The sequence below is a fragment of the Artemia franciscana genome, chromosome 20 (genome assembly GCF_032884065.1).
Source record: "Artemia franciscana chromosome 20, ASM3288406v1, whole genome shotgun sequence".
NCBI classification, from domain to species: domain Eukaryota; kingdom Metazoa; phylum Arthropoda; class Branchiopoda; order Anostraca; family Artemiidae; genus Artemia; species Artemia franciscana.
The window spans coordinates 31,437,014-31,463,120 of record NC_088882.1 but is presented as its reverse complement, the minus strand read 5'-3'; the positions used below and the strand labels follow the sequence as shown (position 1 = coordinate 31,463,120).

General features: G+C 33.4%; 1 protein-coding gene across 2 annotated transcripts in view; it reads left to right on the top strand.

Annotated features, from left to right (window-relative positions):
* The window catches only part of LOC136040115 (xylosyltransferase oxt-like), a 58,068-nt gene that overhangs the window by 5,467 nt on the left and 26,494 nt on the right, over positions 1–26,107 (top strand). For both annotated transcript variants that reach the window (XM_065724209.1, XM_065724210.1), the window contains exons 2-8: positions 628–1,016; positions 2,870–3,012; positions 5,728–6,082; positions 12,698–12,995; positions 16,575–16,733; positions 19,506–19,629; positions 24,933–25,129. In XM_065724209.1, the coding sequence (XP_065580281.1) occupies positions 628–1,016; positions 2,870–3,012; positions 5,728–6,082; positions 12,698–12,995; positions 16,575–16,733; positions 19,506–19,629; positions 24,933–25,129 (1,665 nt within the window). The remainder of the gene's footprint in view (positions 1–627; positions 1,017–2,869; positions 3,013–5,727; positions 6,083–12,697; positions 12,996–16,574; positions 16,734–19,505; positions 19,630–24,932; positions 25,130–26,107) is intronic.

The window sequence follows — 26,107 nt, the reverse complement described above, 5'->3', positions numbered from 1 at the left end:
GTCAAGGAGATATTTGGATTAGCCCTTTAATTCAAAATATTAGAATCGCAATGTAGCCTATTCGTGTATCGTCGTATTTGTAAATTCATGTATTGTTGTATTAGTAAATTCGTGCAATAAGTATTCGTGTATCGTATGTACTTGTAAAATCGCAATATAATTCTGTAGTAACTATATGAGGAAACTTCTTAGTTGAAAAGCCCCCCCCCCCAAAAAAAAAGTTTGAATACAGCTCTGCACTTGATAGATTCTTCACCATAAATTCCATTATCAAGGTGTGGAAAAATGGCTCCTTGTACTACCCCTGCCAGTAACGATTTAAATGTTTGGTTGAGGACTCCTGGGTGCCCCTGTGTAGACGCTACCAATGTGCTCCTAGGCCCTGTCGACGCCATGCTTGAATGACTCCAGGATTTGAGATTGGGTGGTTTGATACCCTAAGGAGTTTCAAGACGAAGCAACACGGTTGGAAAAAAAAATGGTAGCCTTCTCTGGGGTTGTTAGTTTTTGGTAATTTACTGCGTTCTCTGCGTTCTCTGGTTGGGTTGATGGGAAAAAGGGTTCAGATAGGATTGGCTTGTCGATGTCTTGTTTTTCCTGCTTATATTTTCATTTTCAATTTTTCAGGTGTTTGGTCCTATAGAAGCATCAAAGCTGAAGTATTCCAAAGAAAATGAATCTAAAATAGATTTATCTAGTCACAAATTGAACTTTAGCTGCTCAATCCAAGAGAAAGCTCCTCTGTCTGCAATTAAAAGAGCTAAGTCTTATAAATGTAAAGAAGAGATTGGTGAGCTTTATTGTAAGATTCAAAAGGGCAATGTGTACCCCCAAGCCTTACCGAATTCTTGCCCTAATGATAATGCACTCAAAAGTGAATACATAGGCTGTTTTGAAGATATTAGAGAAAGTCGAATTCTGTCCAAAGAAGGCGTTAAACTCCTGAAGAACAGTCCATCAGCTTGCATTGATTTTTGTGTCCAAACAGGTCATTCTTTTGCTGGTGTGGAATATGGGTAAGTTTAAGGTTTCTCTTGTTGTTTCTGAAGACAAAGGCACAATCTAAGACAAATTTCTGCAGATCATCTTCTCACAAATTTCTGTCTTGTTCTGCAGATTTTCTAAAAATTTTAGTTCATAACCTCTGTATAGCTTATTGCTAAATTCTGAATATGCTTATCGCTTTTAAGCATACCTGAATACAGAAGTAACTTCCTCTCCAATATTAAACAATTATTTACTTGCAATAAGTGTGTCTATACGTATACTTCTATTCGTCTCAGAAGCGGCTCAACGGCTGTATTTTGTTTCAATCGTATCTATATGGCTATATTTTTTTCGATAATGGCTCGATAATTTTTTTTTTGAAAATTGTCACAGTACCATTTTCTGGCCTGAAAAACTGTTTAAATAGGTCATGATTTTGGGAAAGTTCGCTATCTCCACCCCAGCACCCTTGATATATTTTTCTTAAATTTTTTGAAGGATTTTAGCTGCACCAGAAAAAAAAACTGCCAAAATATACCTTGAAGTGAATATTAATTCACTCACCATTGAAAAGTTCCGACTTGATATTTTTTGCATTGATTTCACATTGCTTAGTCTAATCAATTAGCCGCTTTGAAGGTCAATTGAACCTTGCAGTTTGACTGTAAAGGATAATAAAATTTTAAAACTGACCCTACCAAGATATGCAACTAAAAACATTATTATTTTGGGCTAGATTTTTAGTGAAGTAAATTTGTATCCTTTGTATAGTTCAGGGGCCCCATTTCAGAAAGATAACTTGGCAACAAAAAGTGGCCAAAAAGATGTTTTCAAAGAAAGGTAAAGAGCCATATTATAGCTGAAGACAAGCAGAAATAAAGCCCTTAAATGATTCAAAATGAAAGTTTTTTTTTTTTTTTTTTTTTTTTTTTTTTTTTTTTTTTTTTACGGATTCGGGAGTTTTTGGTCTTGGTTCAATCTTTGCCGTTTTTGAAACTCCATGACATTTATAATAAGCGACCAGAACTGTAACAAGTTCTTGAAGCCTCTGCGTGTGCCAGGGATGGGAATTGAAGGGGAAGAGTTGACTCCTTGAGCTTGAAAAATACCTCCCCCCTTGTATCTTTGTGTAAAAAAGTTTACCCTAGAATTTTTGTGTGTGAAATAGGGTATGGGAGCTGCATTTCTGCGGGGAGGGGGATGCGCTGGACAACGTTGTTATGTAAAATGCACTTCACTGAGTGATGCTTACTGGTTTACTGGTACTAAAGTCCATAGTTAGCTTATAGTTTTTGTTCGTTTTGTTTTGTTTTTCTTAGTGGATTTTGCTTAGTTTGCTGATTGGAAGTAATTTACATAAGACCATTTGTCTATTGTAATTTACAAATGCATGGTAATATCCTGTGGTGTCGTTTTTTTTTTGGGGGGGGGGGGCAGTTGACCCAGCATTAATTTGTAAAATAAAATTATTATATAGCCCATGTTCCTTGATTCTCTGGATGAAAATCCTCTTGTCTCCCCACCCTCCAATACAAATACTGGAGCTATGCCCCTTGTAATATCTGGTATTTGAATTAAAATTTCTCTGGTATTCGTGCAGGGTATCTGCATAGATGATTTCCTCCGAAATCCAGATTTTTTATGTTTTATCCTATTAGATCTTGCATTTTATTCTTTTTTTGGTATTTCGAATCTCCCCCTTGAAAACTAGGGACTCTCCCTAGTTGAATTACTGTTTACAGTTTCTAAAATATTTATTCTTCTTCCGGTAATCGGTTCTATTTTATTTCGTGATATAAATTCCAAGCAATTTAGTCAGGTCTTAGAATTCTAAACAACTCAACAGATGTTAATATCTTTATCTAAAGCAATTTCCTTTTAGCAACGAATGTTTTTGTGGTGATACATCCCCCAGTGCAAACTTACGGAGAGAAACATTTGGCTGTAATATGACTTGTGCTGGAACTAATAGCTCAACATGCGGTGGCTACTTACGTGTAGAGGTGTACTCGACTGGAATAGTCCGTAGGTATCGTTGCAAGAATTCCTATTTTTGTCTAACTATTTTGCTTTCAATTTTTGTGTACTTTCAAATTTTTAGGTATCTCTTCAGAGATAGAGAGGGGCTGGGCTCTGCCCTGCTAAATTCCGAAATTTTAATGGTTTCGCCTTTTATTTACAAGTTAGTTTGATTTTACCCTTTGCTTTTCTACCGTTTAATATGAATCCTGAAAAATTATTTTTAACTAAAATGATGAATTCTCAATTTTGTAAAATAAGCAATCCTGGGAAGCCTTGAAAATATTTTATAAATAAAGAGAAATGAAAGAATTGAGCAGAAATAGGCTAGGGCCTAAAGAAATTATCCGCGACAAGCCTTGTCTTGCACAAGGCAAAATCAATAAAAAAAAGAAGTAAATCTTGCTTATAGAAGAGTCTAGTGGAAATTATACTGGGTAGTTGCGAATAATGAGTGTTTAAAAATTAACTGAGCTTCCATTGGGATTATTATAATCAATATCTGTGCATAAAACATCATTAATGTAATGGGTCTCATTGATTATGTCGTGATAATTTGGGTAACATGGATAAGGCGGAAAAAAACTGACTTGGCCTTCCATCTTGCGAAAAAAAAAATGATACGAAGGAAGCCAAATTGACTGTAAAGTCGCTGGGATGTCAAAATAGACTAGTTTGGGATGTGCAATCTCATTTTGATTCGTTCGATTTATTTAAAAAGATCGAGAATTTTCAGAAGAGAGATCGTTTTCCAAGGTCAAACCAGCCCGTGAAAGGAGATTAAAAATTATTAGTGTAACATAGAACTTTGTATAATTGGATGGTTAAACTGAAGACTGTCGAACAGAAAAAATTATAAACACAACCCACAGCTTTGTAAAATCCGAAATTTAAGTTTTTTTTTAATTTAAAATTTAAAATTGAAATTAAAAATTTAATTTAATATTTTTTGATTTTTTTTAGAAATTTAATATTTTTTAATAACTGAAATTTAACATTTTTTTTTCGTGCGACGTTCGTGCGACTCACTATCTCAGTTTTTAGCGGAATAGCGTTTTCATCATCCAAATCGTGAGTGGAACGGCATATTCACGATTCAGACCGAATTTGCATTCTGGTTCGTCAATGGAAAGAGGGGCTAGACTCTCTCTGTCTAGAGCAGTGGTTCCCAACCAATTTCGATCCATTCTCCAAATTATTTTTATTTTATTTTGTTGATATGTTTAAAAACTTAAGCACACTGTTCAACATTAATATAGTTTGCAATAAAACACAGCCAAATATTACTGACATTAAATACCAGTGTCATTAATATTCACTTTAACATGAGCGGTAGTTTATTTACAAGTCATCAGCTCAAGGCATACCGACTCTTAATTACGTTACATTATGGTAATATAAGTCGGTGTCGATTTTTAACCTGTTTGCTGATTTTTGTGTATATTGTTGTCAAAGCAAATGCAGATTTTGGACACAAGTGATATTTAAAGTTAACGAAAGGTTATGTGGTTTGATAAACACATTTCAGTAAAACATAACGACCACTTTAACAAAATAGATTATTTATACAGCGTCCTGGCTGAGTAGATTGGTTCGCTGGAATTAGGATCGTTTGTCCGAGAGGGCGAGGGTTCGAATCCTAGTGTACCCAATTATTTAGCTTGGGACTGGGGTGAGTGGCGTGACTCTGTAAGCTCAGCCAGAGTCGACTCAGCTTACATGGGTACCTGGAGAAATCTGAGGAAGGTAAACAGGAAGGGTGTGGGACAGCACAGGATGGTTTGCCCCCTACACCCCATTGCACTTCCTGGATGAAAGGCCAGGAAACGGAAATCAGCACCGCCAGTAGGGACTGTAAAGTCCAATGCCGAATTCTTTTTTCTTTTTTTTTACAATGTGATAAAAAAAGAAATTCGAAAACGGAATAAACTGCATAACTTGTCCTTTCACACTAGTTTAAACTAAAAGTTCATAAAACCATCAGAAACAGCGTCTATAATCGTCTATATCATTGTCTGTATAACGTCTATAATCGTCTAAAATAATGTCTATACAACAGTGAAATTCAAAGGAAGTGAAGCAATAATGTGGGTTACTATGTTTAAACCAAAGAGGGCAATGAATTATATCGTTAAATAAATTATCTATAAAAGTAAAATAAACTGGGCATTAAGTTTAGCTGTTAAACTTTTAAGAGGGCAACAATGTTAAACTTTAAAGCTGTTAAACTTTAGTTTAAGTGGGCAACAATATTTCAGGTATAAATTGCACCATAATAACGTATATTAGAGACTGTAGCAGTGATAGGGTATACAAACCTTTTTTCCAGTTTTTTTATTTGGCTAATCACAAAGCAAATGAAAGGAAGTGGAGTAAAAGCACGATTTACTATGTTTAAACCAAAGTAAGGACTGAGTTATAGTGTTGAATAAATTAGATAAGTTAAATCAGCTGGGAATTAGGTTTAGTTGTTAAACTTGGCAGGAGTTTAATTGGGTAACAATATTGGTATAAATTGTACCATAATAGCAGGTATTAGAGACGGTAGCAGTGATGGGGTATACAAATCTTTTCTCCAGTTTTTTCTTTGGCTTTCTATAATATTTGATTAAATGTTGATGGAAGTATTGTCGGGGTAACGATCATTTACCCCCATGTGCGACAACTTCTCTATTTATTGGTTATCAATTGACAAAATACTGCATAATCTTCATTTTCTAGCTAAGAAAAGTGCTGTCACAGATCTTCCACAGTTGGCCGAAACCAGACAGGCCAAGATAGCGTTCTTGCTGTCGTTAAATGGACGATCAGCACGACAAGTACGTCGACTTCTCAAAGTCATTTACCGACCTCATCATTTCTACTATATTCATGTTGATGCGAGACAAGATTATCTTTTTCGGGAAATGCTGAAACTTGAAGGAAAACTGCCAAATTTGAAGGTTGCTCGCAAGAGATTGTCAACAATCTGGGGAGGTGCATCTTTGTTGAAAATGTTGCTAAGATCCTTTGCAGAGGCTTTGAACTTCGAATGGGACTTCATTTTGAATTTAAGCGAATCCGATTTTCCTGTTAAGTGAGTTAAACATTTTTTGGATTATCTTTAAATTTTATTTAGGATCGGACATGATTGGAGCAAGGATTTTACTTGGAGAGGAGTTGGGCGATACCTGAGAAATGAAAAGAAAATACTGTGAAAAAAAAATGCTTTCAGTGGGAGTCGAACCCACAAGTACTAGAAGTAGTCTGGTACTTATTCAAGCTTTTATTTGCAGACAAAGATATCAATGAGATTTTTTTTTTTATATACGCTTTAATGATGTTGACTTCGCCGTCTTCAAGAATGTGTAAAATTAAATAATTTTTGAAATCCAGGATAATTTTATTTGTACAGGATCTATAAAAATCGATATTCAGCAATACAGAACTGGCATGCGTAAGTTTGTCCACTATAGCATTAACTGCGTACTGAATTGCGACCAAAACCAAATATAAAAAAAGATAATTTCTTAACTACATTGACCTTCCATAATATAAAGAAAGAAAGCGATCAAAACTGGAGTTTTTTAGGCCAAATCAGAATACTGAAAAAACCCAAAACGAATATTTCGTCGGTGGCAGTTCTAATTTTTTGGATTTTGTACAAATCGTGGGTATTGGCGCTTTGTGGTTGTTAGGTATTTGGTTTTAATTCTTATAATTTTTGGCTTCTATTAAATTTTATTTATCTTTTAATTATGGTTTTCACATTGTTTTTGTTTTTTTTTCACATTGACCTTCCGCGCTTGTTTTCTTGTTTTTTTGTTGTTTTTTTTTGCTTGCGCATTAAGGTCGTATCTTACGTTTTTCCAATTTCTGCATTCACAGGGAAGTTCAGCAGGACAATGTATTTTCACACACACTTCTATCCACTTCATCTACATTAACCCGTTGATTATCCCTTTGAGAACAGGATTGCCAACTTTTTGGTCCGTGAATGTGTCTCTAAAACTAGAGGCTATTGTTTTACTAGTTGTACCATTGACCAAAAGACGCTTTCTAAACCTCTTTCAAAGCGGCTAATTAACATCAAATATAATTAATACAAAAAATCCATATAAAACATTCATGCAAAATGACTTTGCGTGAAAGCACGAAAATCACATAAATATTTAAATTCCTTACTTTGAAGAGAATCTTTATTTACGACATCTCTGGCAAAACGTAGATGCTAAAAAAATATAAAGAAAAAGCACTATATTAGTGAAAGGTGACATTTTTTACCAAAATATTTGTCCATTTGTGAAATCTTTCGTTTTATGTCATGAATTTACATAATGTGTCCCTTATTTGCCCTTATAAGTCCCAAATTTATAAAAAGGTCCCAATTTTTCACCCTTTTATGTCATTGTATCCCAACACATGGGAATGTGTCATTTTGATATAAAGTGTGTTCATTTGGCAGCCTTGACAGCAAATGTCTTTTTTTGAACACGTCAGAAGTGTAATCATGTCAGGGACGGTATGCTTGGCTTATTTCTACTTGCCAAATATGCAACGCTTGATTCCAGGTGTATGTTCCTATATTTTTTTCTTACTTTAAAAGCATCCTCACTTTAAAAATTATTTCTGTTAATTTTCTTGCTGGCCATATATGGTAAAGTCTACATCTATGGTAAAGTCTGGTAGTCTGTAAAGTCTGGTGAGTTGTAAGATTTGGTAAAGTATGGTAAAGTCTACATATATGGTAAAGCCTACATCTATGTGCTATAAGGTCTTTTCTGGCTACTTTGTTTTCTGTTCTGTTCTGGCAAGGGGTTGTTGATCAGCAATTGTGTTATAGTCATTTACAAAGGTTTTGTTGATCAGCGTAGTGGATGAAAACGACCAACAGCTGAATCATTGTTTTTCATGCCTGTTGGCCAAATCAATGTTGAAATTTCAAGGCAGAATGAGGAATTTTAATTAGAGTTTCCTTTTAAGGATTAAATTCTTAAATTTTAATTAGGTAATTTAAGCAGAAGAAGTGCCACATTGGTTAAAACGTCCTAATCAGCATGGATGGGACCAAGGAGGGAAAAAGGGAGCAAGTGCCTCCTTCTCTAGTAAAAAAGAAGCCAATTTAGACATCATTTTGAGACCTAGGAAACCTGTGTGTTTCCACTTCTTTGTCCTGAGACCTACTTAAGATATGAGCTATTAGAAGATGACATGGGGATTTGTTTTTATTACAGTTTTCGAAGAGAGAAAAATAATTACTTTGCCATGAAGTTTTTTTGTTAGTTTGATATTGCCTGAAATAAGACATAAGCAGGTAGTTTCTTTTAATTTTCAACACCTTTCTCTTTAATGGGGCTTGTGACAGATTAGCTCGTATAAAACTGAAACTTTCAGAATTTGATCAAACATTGGAAAACTTTCAAAAGTTACCAGAGCAAACGTGAGAAAATAATAAATGATATTCAACCGAATAGGAACTTTTATACGCTTTTTTGTAACACTATAACAAGAATTTTTATAAACAATAATAATAATCCGTGCTGATCCACTAATGTTGATAAATAAACCTTTAATGTCGATAAACAATATCTGCCAGAAAAGGGCTATAGCATGTTTGCTTGTTGAAGGGTCGGAAAGCAACTAAGAATGTGGATTAGCTACATGAGTGCTCGTAGGTTTACCCCCCTACTCACAGGAATTTCTCATCTACATTGCTGTCCATCTATTTTTTATATTGGACCAAGGTATGTTTCTAGTTATTTAAGATAGGATTAGTTATGCTTGCCAAATGGGTAGTGTTGGGTTTCTACTGTGTATATATGCGTTATTTTTTGCTGCTAAACATGTCTTTTGTTTAAAAAAAATACTGTTCTGTGCTGATATTTTTGTAGAAATATAACTTTGAAGAATGCTATTGTAAATCTTAAACATAAGTGCTGTTTGTCAGGGAGGGATGGACTCTATCTCACCCGTTATTATGGCAATGGAAATAGTTTTCCGACGTTTCCCGTGCTTTAAATTTAAGTCGCTAGGGGTGACTAGGTAAATAATTGTCGATATAGTTTGCGAATCAAGCGAAGATATCTGATATATATATATATATATATATATATATATATATATATATATATATATATATATATATATATATATATATATATTGGGTCATATATATATATATATATATATATATATATATATATATATATATATATATATATATATATATATATATTCTTTTATGTATAATTTTAGTTTATATTGTTTAACATTAGTGCCAAAAACGGAGCATGACTTGAGTATTTGACCGTAAATTATACATAAAAGAAGAAAGTGCCTTCATATGCTATTTACGCTTCGTAAAGGAAATGGATTTGCTTTTGAGAATTTAAAAGAATAATTGATTATAATCATGTGGTGGTTATTGATGTAAATGGAGAAACTTCCTCCTTGCAATGGAAATCGCCAAAATGGTTTGGAGACTACTGCCCCGACTTCTTAGCTACTTACATCCCTTTTAGGTGACATTGGGTCAGATTTTTGAGAACCAAAATCTGCTTTACTATTTATCTCACATTCTTCTGTAAAGAGCTCATAATATCATTGAAAGTGTAGGTCATAAAAAGTTCTCCAACACACCAGATTTTGGTAGAGAATATTCTGTATTCGAAAGATTGTTATGACATTGTTCACGAACCTAGTCGATGGAGTGTGATATAATGCGCTAAACGTTCTTTTGAAATTGTATTTGATCTTCTTCTGAATGTAGGTTTCTACTGAAGAAAGAGTTAGTTTGATTCTTGTGGTTTCGCAACCCTGGTTTGGAGTAATCATAAACAAAATCTATCATGAAAAGGCAACTTAAATGAATTAGTTATACAATGGACTTCATCTATTGAAATAAATATTCATAATATGTAATTAAATAAATGAGCAGAAAGGCTTCTTCAACCGTTAAATATTTTACATCACAAAATAGCTAGTAGCGCATGGTACCCTATCCCCTCCCCCAGAAGTGGGCCTAGATTAAACTTTTTGTGGTGTCTCTTCTTGAATAGGGCAGGATTGTTTATGAACGCAGAATATATGGAATAACCTTACTTGAATATCTGAAAAAGAATTTGCTGTATCAGTCACTGCTACAAGATAAGCTTGTTCATGAATATTAATAGCAATTTTGTGAATAGTTTGAGCGTGATAGGCTACTCAAGAAAAACCTTTTTGTCATCCTGACCAATGGTCTGAGTTACGCAGGCTAGACAGGTGCTGATCTCCTGGTTCTCTGCCTTTGGGCGGGTTTGCAATGTGCGGTTGGGGGCAAATCATCCGACGCTTCCCGTGTTTCCCCCAAATTTCTCCAGGCACCCACTTAGAGCTGAGTTAAAGAAGTCACACCACTGACCTCTGTTCCAAACCAAATAACCAGGTACACCAGTACTCAAACCCCCTGACCTCAGGATTTCAAGTCTGGAGCGTTAACCACTCGGTCATTTAGAGGCCATCTCCAGGTACCGATTTAGAGCTGAGTTAACTCTTTTCTGAGCTTACAGAGTCACACTATTGACCCTTGATCCAAACCAAAAAACCACGTGCACTAGGACTCAAACCACTAACCTCAGGATTTCAAGTCTGGAACGCTAACAACTCGGCCAGGACGGCTAGTGAGAGGCTACCTTCAAGAACAGAATTAAACACAACGGATAAGGGCACTTACAGATGTGGGAGACCTTTGGGGGCCTCCCAACATAAGAGTGTTGAATATTTTGACGCTATCTTTGGCTTTAGCCAGTAGCACCAAACAGCAAAAAAGAAGGGGAATGGAAAAAATATGAACGAATGTATCTTGAAAAAAAAACAACGAATGTATACCACTTTAAATTCGCAATGAAACGCAGTTTTTTGAAAACGTAACAACTTTCCTTTTAAATTAATATCCCAGACTTTTTATTTCAACAACAGTAGAGAACACGACGAAAACTTAATATTTTGGATTAATATTACATACAATAGTACCTATTTTATATAATTTAAAATGAAATCAAAGATAATTACATATAATTGCGTATATTATATAATCCCTGTGTCCGTAAGGATAGGAGTTTGATTCCTGGTGTCGCCGATTGTTTGGTTTAGATCTTGGGTCTAAGGTGTGACTTTGTACACTCAACCGGAGTCGACTCAGCTCTAAATGGGTGTTTGGAGAAATATGGGAGAGGGCACGAAAATCGGCGGATGATTTGCCCTCCTCACCCAACCAAGCATGGCATTCCCGTCCGAAGGCAGAAAATCAGGAAATCGGTATCTGTACTACGTAGACCAATGGTCAGCCTACGAAACAGTTTTTTTGTATTATACGGTTAAATATGATATTTAATTACAAAGCATATGATTATATAATTGGAAAACACTATTAGAATTACATTTTTCACTATTTTTTTGTTTTTGCTTTAAGGGATTTGAATAAAAATGAATGTTTTCGCATTCCAGTGTGTTAATGAATTATCTGGTTTTACTTCCTATTATATAACTTCCTAATAATAATTGAAAATTTTTTATTTGATAATTTAAATAAAAATTGCCCGAAATTTTGATAAATGTTTGGGTTTCAGGGAAAGAATGAAAAACATTTTTTTTGCTTTAAGGATCTAAACATAAATATAAACGTTTTAGTGTCACAGCGTGTTGCTTAATTATCCGGTTTAATTTCCTGTAACATAACTTCTTAATAATAAAAAAAACTTTAATTTGATATTTTAAGTAAAAAGTGTCCAGAATTTTTATCAATTTTGGGAATTTCAAGAGAGGGATGAAAAACAAAAGCAAAAATTGTAAATGTTAGTAGTATAGTAAATGGGGTTTCTGCCTTACTTAACTCATCCATTTAATTTACATCATTTTCAGTTCATTTTGCATTATTCTAACATCGAATATTGCAGAATTTGAACATTTTCTATCCCTATATTCAAAATGAAAACAGGTCATTTAAATTAAATTACATTTCAAATTCAAATTTCCGATATTTTTACAATGTCGCATCCTAAGCTTTAAGATCGAAACAGGTCTTGTGAAATTAGAATTTTAGATGTAATTAAAAAATAGTTTAAATATATTCCATTCTTCCTATACTATCGATAAAATATAATAATTTAATTTTTTAGTGGATAGTTTGATATCAATATCTAAATAATTTATATTATCTTTATTTTTTCTTTCAATAACCTTTAGAATCATAACTTTATCTAATTTTTTTTTAAAACGGACTAAAATTGATGTAAATTGAATGGATGAGTTAGGTGAGGTAGAAACCCCATTAACTATGCTACTAATGTTCATATAATGTTAAATCTTGGTAAAGTTCAATTTTCAAAAGAGCTTAACGTGATAGAAAAAACATGATGGTCATTTTTTAATTGGCGTGGAAAAATGTATAAATTTAACCATTTATTTCCCGTGTTTTCGTTTTCATCGTTAGCCTCTATAATTGATTTATCCCTGGTTGATAGTTTTTAAATTTGATATTTTCTCCGTATATCTTTTACACTGAACCCATCCCTTTCATGTGTAGTTCTATAATTTGTCAATATTACGAAGTGGTTGGAAGGAGCTATATGAAACTTGTAGGTTATAATTATTAGTGTCATTGAATACTGTTAAAGATAATCTGTGGATTTCCTTATATTTTTGTTCTTATGGTGATGTGATTTCGTTTCAGGTCTGTAGAGCGTCTCTCCGATTTCCTTGGTGCAAATATGGGTAAGAATTTTGTCAAATCTCATGGTTGGAATACAGCTGAGTTTATGAAGAAGCAGGGACTTGATCGAACTTTCTATGAATGTGACCAGCACATGTGGCGAATCGGAAGCCGAAAGTTGCCAAGGGGAATTAAATTTGATGGTGGAAGTGATTGGGTGGTTTTGCATAGAAGTTATGTCGAATTTTTAGTAAATGGCAACAGTGAACTTGTTGAGGGATTGAAGGTGCTTTATAATTACACTCTCCTTCCTGCTGAGGTAAGCTTGTGCTAAGTAAGTATTGCTCTCTAGGGTAACTTGCTACATTCGAACCTCTGTAGTATCACGAAATTGTGACAAAATTGATAAAATAATAGATTGTTGCAATAGCTTTTTTAGCTGGTTTTCAGAAAGTTCAGTAGATACAACTGGTCTAAACATAATATGTATTTTTTACAAATTTTGCTGTAAAGATGTTAGTAGTGCAGTGATTCCAGTGTTCCCAAACTGGGGATTTGGAAACATTTCGGACACAGGGGCTTAGAAAACCCCTCTATAGAAGATTATTTTACCTTCTTTAGATTAGTTTTATTTGAGTTCGATTAAAAAAGTATTCTATCAAAATAGTTTTTGTTGTAAAAAACCGATTTCAAGATTTGTTCTTCATCTTTTTTATATAACCTAATCCCATCTGTGGCAAAAATTGAGATTCGCTTTCAAAAATTAAGAATCTAAAAGAAGTTTAGATATTTGAAAGTCTTGGTGTCTTTGTGCCTTGGAGTCTTGAAGTCCTTTATAAAGTGTTGTGAAAGACCCAAATAGTTACTGCATTTTTTTGCAGTTTTTTTATCGTTCCCTGAAAGGCGTGCTATGACTTTTCGTTCTCTGAACTCTGGGCCTCAGTGACTCTTAAGTAAAAGCTATCATTAACTTCGTAACTATGAGTTTTTCTTACACAAGAAGTTTGTGTCCCAATTTTTTTTTTCGATTATAAATGATCAGTGATTCAAAAATTTTACTTTTTTATAGTGTCAAGCTCAGAATCAACTATTTCAAGGATTATTCTTGCTTACATTAACGTTACTTTTTTGGAGTTTTTCTGTAAAATCGTTTGAACATAATTGCCCCTCCTGGGATTTGCTCTAATATCTTGGTAAAATGATACACTACTGCTATTACTAATAGCTCCTGCTACTGCTAACAATATATTCCTGTCAAGAACATATTAAGTTCTATCTTTGGATTTTTTTTTATTTATTCTTAAATAAACATACTTAAAAATATTTTTATACATTTAAATAAGAATATAAGATTATATTTAATATAAATTAATAATAATAAAATTTAATGTATTAATATTGTGAATTTGTATCGATAAATAATTTTTAATACTGTATAAATACATATAATATTAATAAGATTGTGTTTATATAAATATATTCTTTTTATATAGTCTTTTATTTGGATCTTTTATTTCGAAACTTTTGGATTTCTGGCAAGAGAGTTCGGACATTCATAAATTTTGTTTTAGCGTATTAGTATTATGAATTTATATAAATAAATAATTTCAATTCTAGATAAATATGGATGATATTAATAACTATATTTTTTTTAAATATGTTCTTTTTATATATTGTTATATTTTCATCTTTCATTTCCTAACCTTCGGATCTGCCGCAAGAGAGTTTGGATATTCAAAGATTTTTGAGCACTAGTTCTGCACATTCGATCTCAAACATTTGGGGGGCTAAAATGAATCAATAGTCAGACTAAATAAAATTTAAATGCTTAAAAAATGGAAAGCTTCAAAATTAAATAATTTTAATTAATTCATAATTTAATTTAATTAATTATTTAATTAAAAATTAAATAATCTAATAAATAATTAAATAATTTAATAAATAATTAAATAACTGACCAAATGAAATTTAGTCAGTTGGCATTAACTTATTTTCTGTTAATGTTTCAGGTTACAGTTTTCTTGAAAACTGGTTATAGAACAAATCCTGAATAAGCTTTATTAAAAATTTCAATCATTGCTAAAATCACTTACTAAAATCATTCTAATCATCATAAGCTAATTGTTCAAAACTAAAACTATGAATTGTAGATTCAAGCTTTGGACAAGCGTGGAAAACTTTCTGGGTTTAGTTTCTAATTTATTTTGAGGATTTGTTGATTGCTTATACTGAAGTTCTATTTTGTCGCTTGTAGGTTGATTTTTCTGATCCCAATGGAAATTTACATAGGGCAGATTTCTATAAGCTTTCTAGGGATAGTTTACTAATTTATCCTCAGAAATTATGGTGAATTCATGCATTTAAGCATTTGAAAATTTTGAAAATTCAAAATGTGTTGAATTTGTTGATTGCTCAAACAAAAATTTGATTATATGGCTACTAAATTGACTTTCCAAAAACCTAAGGGAAAGACAAAATCTTCTCCAGAACATTGCAAAACATAGTGTGAAGTTCTAGCTCTTGCTGATGTGAAATGTTGTACGTTGTAGTGTGAAAGCACCACTAGAATCAATTTATTTGTGACTGTCACTGCACTATATCACTGCACTGCACTGTATGTCACTATATGTCACTGCACTGTTCCTGAGTGGCAACGAACTGCTGTGATCGTGGCATAATTCCAAAGTAGAAGTTGTCAAGTACTGAATTCTGTACATAATAAAGAGATATCAGGAGAGAGAGCTTCACTTGGTCCCTGGCACTCGGCCTGTGACAAGCTTGTGTATATGTGGTTCTCGCTGTTGGTTGTCTTGTAGCCTCAGTTTATTGTTAGTATGCCTGTTTTCAGAAAAACTTATCAAGTCGTTTTCGAGAAAAAATACAGCCAGACACATATATACAATTACTGTTCGCCTAAAAAGAATAGATTTCCCTTTTTCTAATACAGAAAAAAGAAAATCATTGAACATTGGTATAAAAATAAGTTTTCAGTATTCTAGGCCCCAAAACTTAAAGTTGTCTACTATGACTGATTCAAAAATGGTAAATTTCATGTAGTTTCAACTTTGTGTAATGCAGAATTGCAAAAACAAACATTGGAGAATTTGACGAAAAACCCGAAACATCTTTAAAAAGGTTAAACGTTCTCATCACCGAGCGATCGGCTATTAATGAGACATAGGCCAACCATTTTGAAAAGATTTTGAATAGACCACTGCCTGATCAACTTTTAGACGTACCCTCTATAGCTTTCCTCAAGCTTGACATTAATACAGAACCCTTGACTCGTGTCGAATTACTGACAGTCTCAAAGGAATTAAAAAACGGCAAGGCACTAGGCGAAAACCGTATCACGACAGAGTTAATAAAGGCACCAATCAGCTCACGCATGTCTATATGGCTGTCCTTACTCCGAAAAATTTGGATGACACAAAAAGCACCAACAGATTGGAAGCGCAGCACACTCATAAAACTCTTCAAAAAAGGTGATAAATCACTACCTGGGAATTGGAGAGGTATATCCATACATGGAGAGGTATTACCAGGATGGATGTATCCAGGTATATCCATACCTAGTAAACTTCTTGCACTAATAATCCTCCAAAGAATACAGAGTCCACTCGACAAGTACGATTTTTTCTGTTTTTTTTATCACGTTGTATTACTGAACTCGAAGTTATGCTCAGTCTGTGTGTTGTAATAACTGTTGCTATATCTCGATTTTTTCTGTCTTTTTTCATGTTGTATTACTTAACTCGAAGTTCTTTTCAGCGTGTGTGGTGTTATAACTATTGCTATCTCTCGATTTTTCAGTTTTTTTCACGTTTTATTACTGAAATTGAAGTTCTTTTCAGCGTATTTGGTGTTATAACTATTGCTATATCTCAATTTTTTTCAGTCTTTTTTTCACGTTGTATTACTGAACTCGAAGTTCTGTTCCGCGTATGTTGATTCAAATCTGCGTCTCACCCACTGGAAGAGAAGTCAGGGCTGTCAATGCCAGTATAAGCATGTTGTCGATTGGTGTGGTTGCAGTCCAATGGTTTTCCGTATTGAGGTAGGATTCCATTTCAACAATCTAGATATTTCGTGTCTTCTGACACTTTGCTGAGCTTTTAACACAAAAATTCAAATGCTATGTATTCAGTGCTATGTATAGATCTTGCTTATGCTTTATCTCCTTCTCTCTCTTTTTTTCTAGACTGATCAAAGTTACCTGCATTAGGATTTGTTCAACAAGAACTACTGACATCTAATTTACCTTTCCAGAGCTTTAATGTTTTGGACAGGGTTTGAATCCCGTTTCAAATTGTCTCTTTTGAAAACCTTAACGCCGATATGGCTTAATATAATATCAGCTCCAAATTTAAATAAAGCCAGTATTTTTGCAATTTCTTATTTATGCGTGAGTTGTTAAGGATATCATTTGAGGGAAACTTGGTCTAAGGATCTAAGTATCGGGTCTGGGTCTCAGGAAACTTGATTCTATGTATTGCAAGCCTTTCCGGATTTCTGCTTTTCCCGGTTAAGGCTACTTTAACCCAGACTAGATGGAGCCATGAAAGCTTTATACCATTGATGATGATGGTATTAATATGAATCATAAGCCTTTTGTAGGCGTAGAAGATAGAAAGTGATGACGAGGCTTGCTACGACGCGCCATAACGTGTGAATAATGATTGGGGGGAACGTTTGAGTCTAAAGGTACACGTAAAGGTGTTTACGAGGAACTTTCTTAAGTACGAAATTCGAAACATTATTTTTAGCACATAATTTTCCAAATTTGAAATCAGCAAAAACAGTGAAGACGAAATCTCATTGATTGAAATGGTGAGGTAAAAATCTAAACATGCATAAATATGTTTTATTTTTATAACGTATGACTTTATACATATATAATGATGCATGATTTTTTTAAAGACGGAAATTGTTGTGAGATTTTAACTAAATAGCTTTGCTTATTTATTTACTCGTTTCAACACGGCAGCACTATTGATAGTGTAGTACTACCTTAAACACTGTATAATTTTCAAATAACTGAAAGAAGAAACTTGAGGAAAATGCAGCTTTCAGGTATGGGTAGACCTTAGATTAGTCTGGGAGGCGGAATTTTCTCTTGTAATATCTTTAGTAGCAGTGCTAGTAGTAGTCAGGGCTGTTCCTAGAGCTGGTGGTAACCGGTAAAATTCATTACACCCCCTCTCCTGATTTGAATATAAGCAGAAAGCCGAATCAAAATGAAAATATTGGTTAAAGTGCCCCCCCAGCCGCGGTGCCCGGGGAAGCTACCTCGGGAAGTCACATTCAAACTGACCATATTTTCTTATTTATTTAGGTGTTTCGATATAACTGACGATAGTTTAGTACCAGCTTAAAAACTTCACAAATTGCATACAACCAAAATAGGAAATCTGAGAAAAATGCAGCTTTCAGGTATTAGTACACCTAAGATTAGTCGGGGGGGGGAGGGTGAAATGTTCTATTGTAATATTCTTGGTAAATTAAGACTGTTTCGCCTCAGCCAGCTTATGGATATATAAAAAAAAAATAAAAAAAACACACAATGGCTAACACAAAACCGAAATATCAACGTTTAATGCATACAGATTTGGGAAGCAACTTTTAGATTAACTCGGAATCTACAAGAGCAACAAAGAGGCTCATAAGTATGCTCACATATGTTATTAGAACAGAGATAATAAGAACAAAAACCAAACCCTCAGATGTCAATATACAATTCCGTAGATATTTACACAGTAACTAACGGTTTAAATTCAAGTTTTACTAATTCAATCGGGCTTCTCATAAACAATACATAGCACTTGCAAAGTCTTATTTTGGCTTGTTCCAATTTGCCATACTAATAAGAATAAGATTGTAATCGACTCACACTCTAGGAGTCGAGACAGTGCATAGTTAATGAGGGTTTGAAGACAATTGACGATTTTAATTTGAAGACAAATAGAAAATTCAAATTTGAATTTTTGAAAACAATTTTGAGGGCAAATACTTGGAAGAAAATAGAACAGAAGTTAAAAAGAAAATATATATATTTTGATGATTGACCGGAAGTGGCATCGTATTTGAGAGCCTAGTAAATATTCTGAGATTTTCAAATATAACTTTTGAGTCTTCTCGTTTTACTTTCTTTACTTTCTCTCGTTTTTACTTTCGATTTTATCTTTATTTTTTCTTTTCTTATTTTTTTATTTCATATTTTCGTTTTTGTTTCTTTTCTCATTTCTTATTCTTTCCTATATTTTTTCTTTCTATTTCGACTTTAGGGGGAACGGAGGTGAAGTCGCTTAAATAATAGCTAGGAAATAATTGCTTATATATAAATATATAATAGCTTATAAATAGATATATATTTAGCGTTGGAAAATACCACTTTCTAGTCTCATGTGATACGTTTCGTACAAATATCCATTTAGTTGTTTTTAAGAGCTTCATGGGAAAATTAAAAAATATGAGCCCACATACGGAATTTTTTCTCATTTTAACACCCCCCCTCCGCTATAGATAGTCTGATAACCTCTGCGAAGGAATGTATTTGAAGCATCTGTGCCAAAAACAGGAATGTATTTGAAGCCCATGTATTGTAAAGCATTTGAAATGCATCTCAAAGTGAGGACAAACATCGGCATAACTCGGCTTTTTGATGCTTTTTAATTTCTTCGTTATCTTGACCGTAACGTATTTTCAGTTATATTTTGTATCTTATATTATCAGGTTTTTTATATTATCAGGTTTCTCATAATATCAGAAAAAAAGGGCTGTACGGACTCGCAAAAATAAAAATGTTACTCGAGTTTCAATAATTTTTCAGGATTACGGAAAAATAGATGGCCTACGTGAGCGTCAAATCTACTTTGCCAGAAAATTTGAAGGTTTCATCAGCCAAACTGCAATTACAAAGCTGGAGGCTGAACTGGTAACATCCCCTGTAAATAGTAAGCTTAGCTTATGTAATACTACCTGTTTATAAGGTGTTGAACTAGTTGCTTCTGTTAAGACTCAAATTTAGCTGGCGCTGATTTAGGCCAATCAGGTTTATTGATTGGCTGATAAATTCTTTGAAAAACTCTGATTGGCTCAAATTTGTACTAGCTAAATTTCGGTATAAATAAAATCTTGAATGAATCTTAATTTATGAATAGGCCTATACACATTTGGAGTTACCTCTATGTAGACCATGAATTTGACATTGCTAGAATTGACAAAAAATAGATTGAAATATTCATATCCGTTACTCAGGATGTAAACTTCAAGAAAACATCTTTTTTAGTTCACTCTCTGGATCATAGAGGCAGTATATCTGACTACATAGAACATAAAAGCCGTTTAGTATTCTACCACACAAATAAAAGTACGTATAAATTGCGTCCGCTTAAACCAGGAATCTAAGACGAGGTGGGTTTCGTATAGATCTTTGCCCTCAAAATGTATCCATACTTACCCACACTTCTATCGTAATATGTATGTTTTGTGTCATTTCTTTTTGGATGTGGGGATGAGGCTTTCTCCTCCAAACCAAACGTAAAACCATGCATTGACTTTCCACAGCTGAGCACTGATTGGCTAAAATGACATGTACTGTATGTCCGGATTGATTTATTAATCCTGTTTGGGCGTTCTGTTTTGACCTTGAACACAGTTTATTATTAAATATAGCCTATGCTTCAGCTAACATAAGTAATTTTTAATGAGCGTGGATTTAAAATAGGAAAGTTTGCAGGGATGGGGGAGTAAAGCCTAGACCCTCAAAATATCAAAATCTCAGATATTCAGTATATATTTTCATATTATTGACCTTTTATACAATTCCGTACAGGAAAATAAATTAAACAAATGAAAATTTAGAAAAACAGGTTAATATTTTGAATAAGACAGTGAAAAAAAAAACAGAAACAAATTAATAATAAATATCTGATTGTTTCGACTTCATGTCCGAAAGCCTTTTGTCAAAGGAAAAAAAAACTGAATTAAACAGAGTAGTAAATAAGAGAAAAGCCAAAAAAAAGACCAGACGAAAGATAAAAAGCCTCAAATATTGATAATTTTCACTTGATATATCACGAAATCAAACAACATCATGATAACTATACAGCAGAGAGAGTTTTTTGAAATAATTGGATCTTTGTTATTACTAAAAAATGTTAGCTTTTTCTTTTTTTCCCCACTATCTTATCTAAAATATTCTGTACGTTTTTCTATATTTTCATTTATATAGTCTGTTTTTCTAAAGCTTACAGCTAGAGCTGAACTTTTTATCTTAAGACCTTACAAAAAGTTGGGCCAAACGCCCGATTTTAACGGAATCGCCAGTTCATCTAAAATATAACTTCCTTTACGGTATATCTCAATTTTCTTTACATTGCAATTTTCAAACTTACCTCCCCTTCTTTCCATTTTTCGGGATTGTCTGTCAAAGTTTCTCTCAAAGCCTTAGCATCGTAATGACCATTCTGTGACTACTGGCCTGCCTTATAGAAATGTCTTTGATATTTTTTTTTTCTCTTTCGATTACTTCGCTTGGTGAACACATTACTTGATGTACCTTTTTATGCTCTTTTTAAATATACTATTTTTAAGATAAGATAGGTAAGATAAGTTTCATTTTTAAAATGTAAACAAAACACTTGAATTCCAAATCTGGTGTCAGTATTTTGCTAGCATTGATTTATTGCAACCAAATCTGATAAACTTGATCATTTATAAATTTTGATATTCTTCAATTTTATTACATGATTTGTTTTTATTAACAGTTTTTTCTGTTTGATATCGCAATTATACCGCAAGGTTTAACGAATTTTGAAGTTTGTTGAAAGTTTTCTGTAAGTTATGTAGAAAACGATCGTACGCTCGGATTGCATCTTTGGACGGGATTAATTTGAAGTTAAGCATGTCAAACAGACTTGGTATATTTGTATGGCTATTTGTTTTAGTGTATTTATTCGTGAAGTCTGAGAATCCATAGATTGTTCTTTTTTAGTATACCCTCATTTTATTACATGAAGAATAGAGCTCCAAAAAATTAAGGATAGCGTTTAATGATTTGACTGAAAAAGCAACTATTAAATATACAAAGATTAATACATTGTTAAGTTTATCTCGTTTGATAATATTACATCCATGCATGGGGCGTATACGACTGTGAAATATGAAATTAGTATTGGATTATGACGGGTACAATTCGTGTATTTGGAAAGAATATACAAAGGCGCCGGGAGGGGTGTGTTTTAGTATACCCTCATTTTATTACGTGAAGAAGTAGAGCTCCAAAAAATTAAGGATAGCTTTTAATGATTTGACTGAAAAAGTAACTATTACATGGACAAAGATTATACATTGTTAAGTTTAAGTTTATTCGTGTATTTGAAAGAATATATAAAGGCGCCTGGAGGGGTGTGTTCTACATAGATAGTATTACATCCATGCATGGGCATAAACGACTGTGAAATATTAACTTAGCATTGGTTTACGACGGGTAAAATTTGTGTATTTGGAAATAATATAAATGGCACAGGGAGGGGCGTGTTCAACATGAATAGTAATGCATCCATGCGTTGGCCCTATACCACTATGAAATATCAAATTAGCATTCGATTACGACGGGCGCAATTCCTATATTTGAAAAGAGCACAAAAAGGCGCAGGGATTGGTGTGTTCTGGCCTAGGGAACTATATGGTTTGGCAGGAAATTCTGAATCAGACCTAGAATGTTAGAAAACAAAACAACACAAAGCTGTATAACGTAAAGTTCACTCGCAGTTATGTGTTAGATTTTTTTATATCTTTATTCTTAAAAATTTTTTAATTTTACAATAAATTCATCAATAAATAGCTCCAAATTGTTATATGTATATTCCAAAAATATTCCAAATTGTTAGAGTATCATTAATAATTGAAATAATTTTCTGTTAGCTCGCTAAAACACAATTTTTAGTAAAAACCGTTTCTGAGGTATCTTTCTAAATAATTTCATAGATTTTTATCTGAGTAACCGATTAAAACAGGTATCTAATATATTTTAAGTTAAAATACAGGTTAGGAGAACACAACGGGTCTTTATTTGTAAGCATTTGTGGAAGATTAACCGTATTGGAGAAACAAATAAAATATAATAAAACTCCACTATTTTCCATTCTTCTTAGAAAAATCCGAAATGGGCTCCTTTTGGCTTCGAAGAACTTATGCTCAAACTTATGTTCATTCCTTCTTTCTCCATCATCTTTTCTTTTTTCATGAATATAAAATAGTCAATAATATAGGATATATAATAGTCAGAATAAAAAAAAAAAAAAAAATCGATGCAGGCTGTAAGAACAGGTCATCTAGTTGAACTATTTAAGATTGATACTAAGCTGCTCTCTCGTGTCTGTTTTTGTTCTAAGTCTTGAGTAAGCATATGATGTTATTGCTGCTGACTTTGGAGTACTGTTGTAGCTAAAGATTATATACTATGAAGTCTCTAGAACTGAAGAATAAAATTTGCAGCCTGGGTTTTTCTTCGCTGTCCTCGTTTTTTCTAGCTTTTCTTCGGTATTTTTCCTCGCTTTTTTTCCAATCGTGCTCTTCTCTTATCATTGTCGATGAATCACTTTGGATTCTAAATTAGAGGACATTTTCCCCATGGAAAGAAAATGATTAATAATAACTGGTTGGATTCTTGTGGGGGATTCTTTACCGGATTGTCACTTAGAGTTCCTTGTTTCACTGCAGGTTCAATATAAACATCTTCTGTTCTATTAGCATTTGGCAGCCACCTCATTGTGCTGATTCCCTTGATGACTTAATACCCGTTGGAAATAAGGCTGGGAAATTTTCTGTATTATCCTCCATAGAATTTCTGTGTCAGAGTCTTTTACCAACCTGTGTGTGCATCTGGCTAAAAAGCTGTAAGGCAGAGTTAGAGTCCGTAACAAAGGTCAGGTCCTTGAAATTTGTGGGATTCTTAATTATAAAATTTTGAGCTTTAATAATAGCTTTTAATTCAGCTGTAAAGGTGGATATGCCATTTGGAAACCTAGTCGATATATGCAGGGGTTTTCTAGGAATAACTGGAGTCGAAGCCATCGTGCTTCCTTTCCGGAAACCATCTAAAAATGTTTGCGTTCGAAAATATAGATAGGTATTTTAAAAAATTCATATGTTTCTTTTATTATTTCACCAAAAAAAGAACACAACTACATTATATAAATAGCTTAGAGCCACATAAAAGATAATAGTCCCGTGGGAGAGCTGTATCTTCTGATCACGATTTAGCATAAAAATTGTTCAATAAATTATAACACAAAAACCAATTTATCATTTTATCACAAACAAATTTACTAATTTTTTTCATCTTTACCTATTAAGCTCCCTAACCCCACTTCGTTGCCTCCCTGCACACTTCCCCAAAACTTACAAATTTTTCAATAAAAACAAATTAAGTTACTTTTAAACAAAATTAAGTTACTCGCCGCTCTAATACTATCTGGGAGACCATTGCACACTCGAATGCATGATTTGCTTCTCCCATGGTTTCTCGAACTGACTTGGCAAAATCTGTAAAGCCTGTATTACCACTGAAGGAAGCTATTACACAATCGATTATTAAATATCGCAGGGTATCCACATAAATTAGAAATAGAAGGGGTCCTCAAATGGAACCCCGTGGCACACCCCAAGCAATGGGCATCACGGCACTGAAAATTATCTTTATGAGCGACACTTATCGCTTGACTGTGAAGGTAAGACTGAAAACAATTTACAGCATTGAATTTAATTTCTGGACTTTTCAACCGCTACATAAGTATTCTGAAATCTACCGTACCGAAGGCTTTCTTTAGATCAATAAATACAGTTAAAGGGATCACTTTTCTCTTAAATTCATAATTTAACTAACGTAAGAGGTGATGAATAGTATATAATGTTGAGTGGTACTTTCTAAGACCAAAGTGATTATCACTGATAAACCCACTAAATCTAAGTAAGAATACATTTGATGAAAAATTATTTTGTTCAAAAATTTTAGAAAATGAATATGAAATTGAGGACGGTGTTCAATTTAACTACACCTAGAATGTTATTTTAGCACCTGCTTTCTCCAAGAGAATAGAGACGAAATTTTTTATTGCAATTGTTCTCAGCGAGTATGTCTAGTTTGCTATTCTATCAATTTAGTACTAAAAAGTGACAATAGATAGCAGATATATCATTTCCTTTTTAACTAGAGTTTACAATCTTATTCGATATAATCGTCGATTTATAGGTACTTCTTTGAATAGCTATTGGGAAAATGCATACCATTATCAAGATTTACATCCTAGTCCAAATCAAGCCATGATGACTCTTGCTCAAGCCACTATTGATATGGCATCACTGCTGCTCAGTCTAGACGGTCAATGTGCCGTTGAAGCCTCGTCCGTTCTCGAGCTGACACATTATTTTTCTGATGACAACTATCACGTGAGTATTTTTTTTTCCATGATGTATCCACGTCCACTCTCGAATGTTTGTTTCAAACTTAGCATATGCAAGAACGCATCAAGGATTTGTGATCTGGGGAGGGAAACAATAAAAACACATCAAAAATCTGCTTATATGCATTTTGTTTTGTTTTTTGAATTGAACAAAAATTCCCGGGTGGGGGGGGGCATATCCCCTCCTCTGGATATCCGATGATGCAGAAATCTGACGATTTCTGCTGATGACAATAACTGTACACGTGATTTCATGTCTCCCAATTACCAAATGACAGACGTTGAATGTCTGAAAACCTATTTAGAAATACCTATTGATTCTGTTCAGTGTCTTCATGTCTCCCAATTACCAAATGACATATGATCAGAATCTCCAAACCTACTTCAAATCAGAATCTAAGTTTTATTTGGAAGCAATTGAGACAGTAAGAATCTTTGTATTTGAAAGAGCTGTCAGTGGAGAATCTGATGGTAATTTATACCTTTTTCTCATCTGACTTTTATCCTTTATTTGGTTTAACCTAGAAAAGGCCTAAAAAAAAGTATTTTGAAAATCTTAACCTTGTTAAATTTTAATTCAAGGTCTTAAAAGTATATAAAATTCCCACTTAATATAAGAAAAAAAATACTAATCTTCCTAGTTTATTGAAATTATTGGAATTGTGTTTGCACTACTCTGAGTAAAAAAAAGTAAACTTAAATTAAATTAGTAGAATACTTAAATGAGTAGACACAAACCAAACTAAATTTTAAGTCTTCAGGCCCCTAAACTGCTAAAAACAGATGCTTACTTTAACAGAATAATCGATTGTTTCTTAACAGAATGAAAATGCTGCATTTCAAAATTACTGTAGCTTCGCTTAAGCTAAGTAGATACCATTCTATTTTTCTTGACGCTGGGCAACAACATAAAGACAAATACTTTTTCAAGTACATGGTTGCAGTAACGTTAATGTGGAAGTTT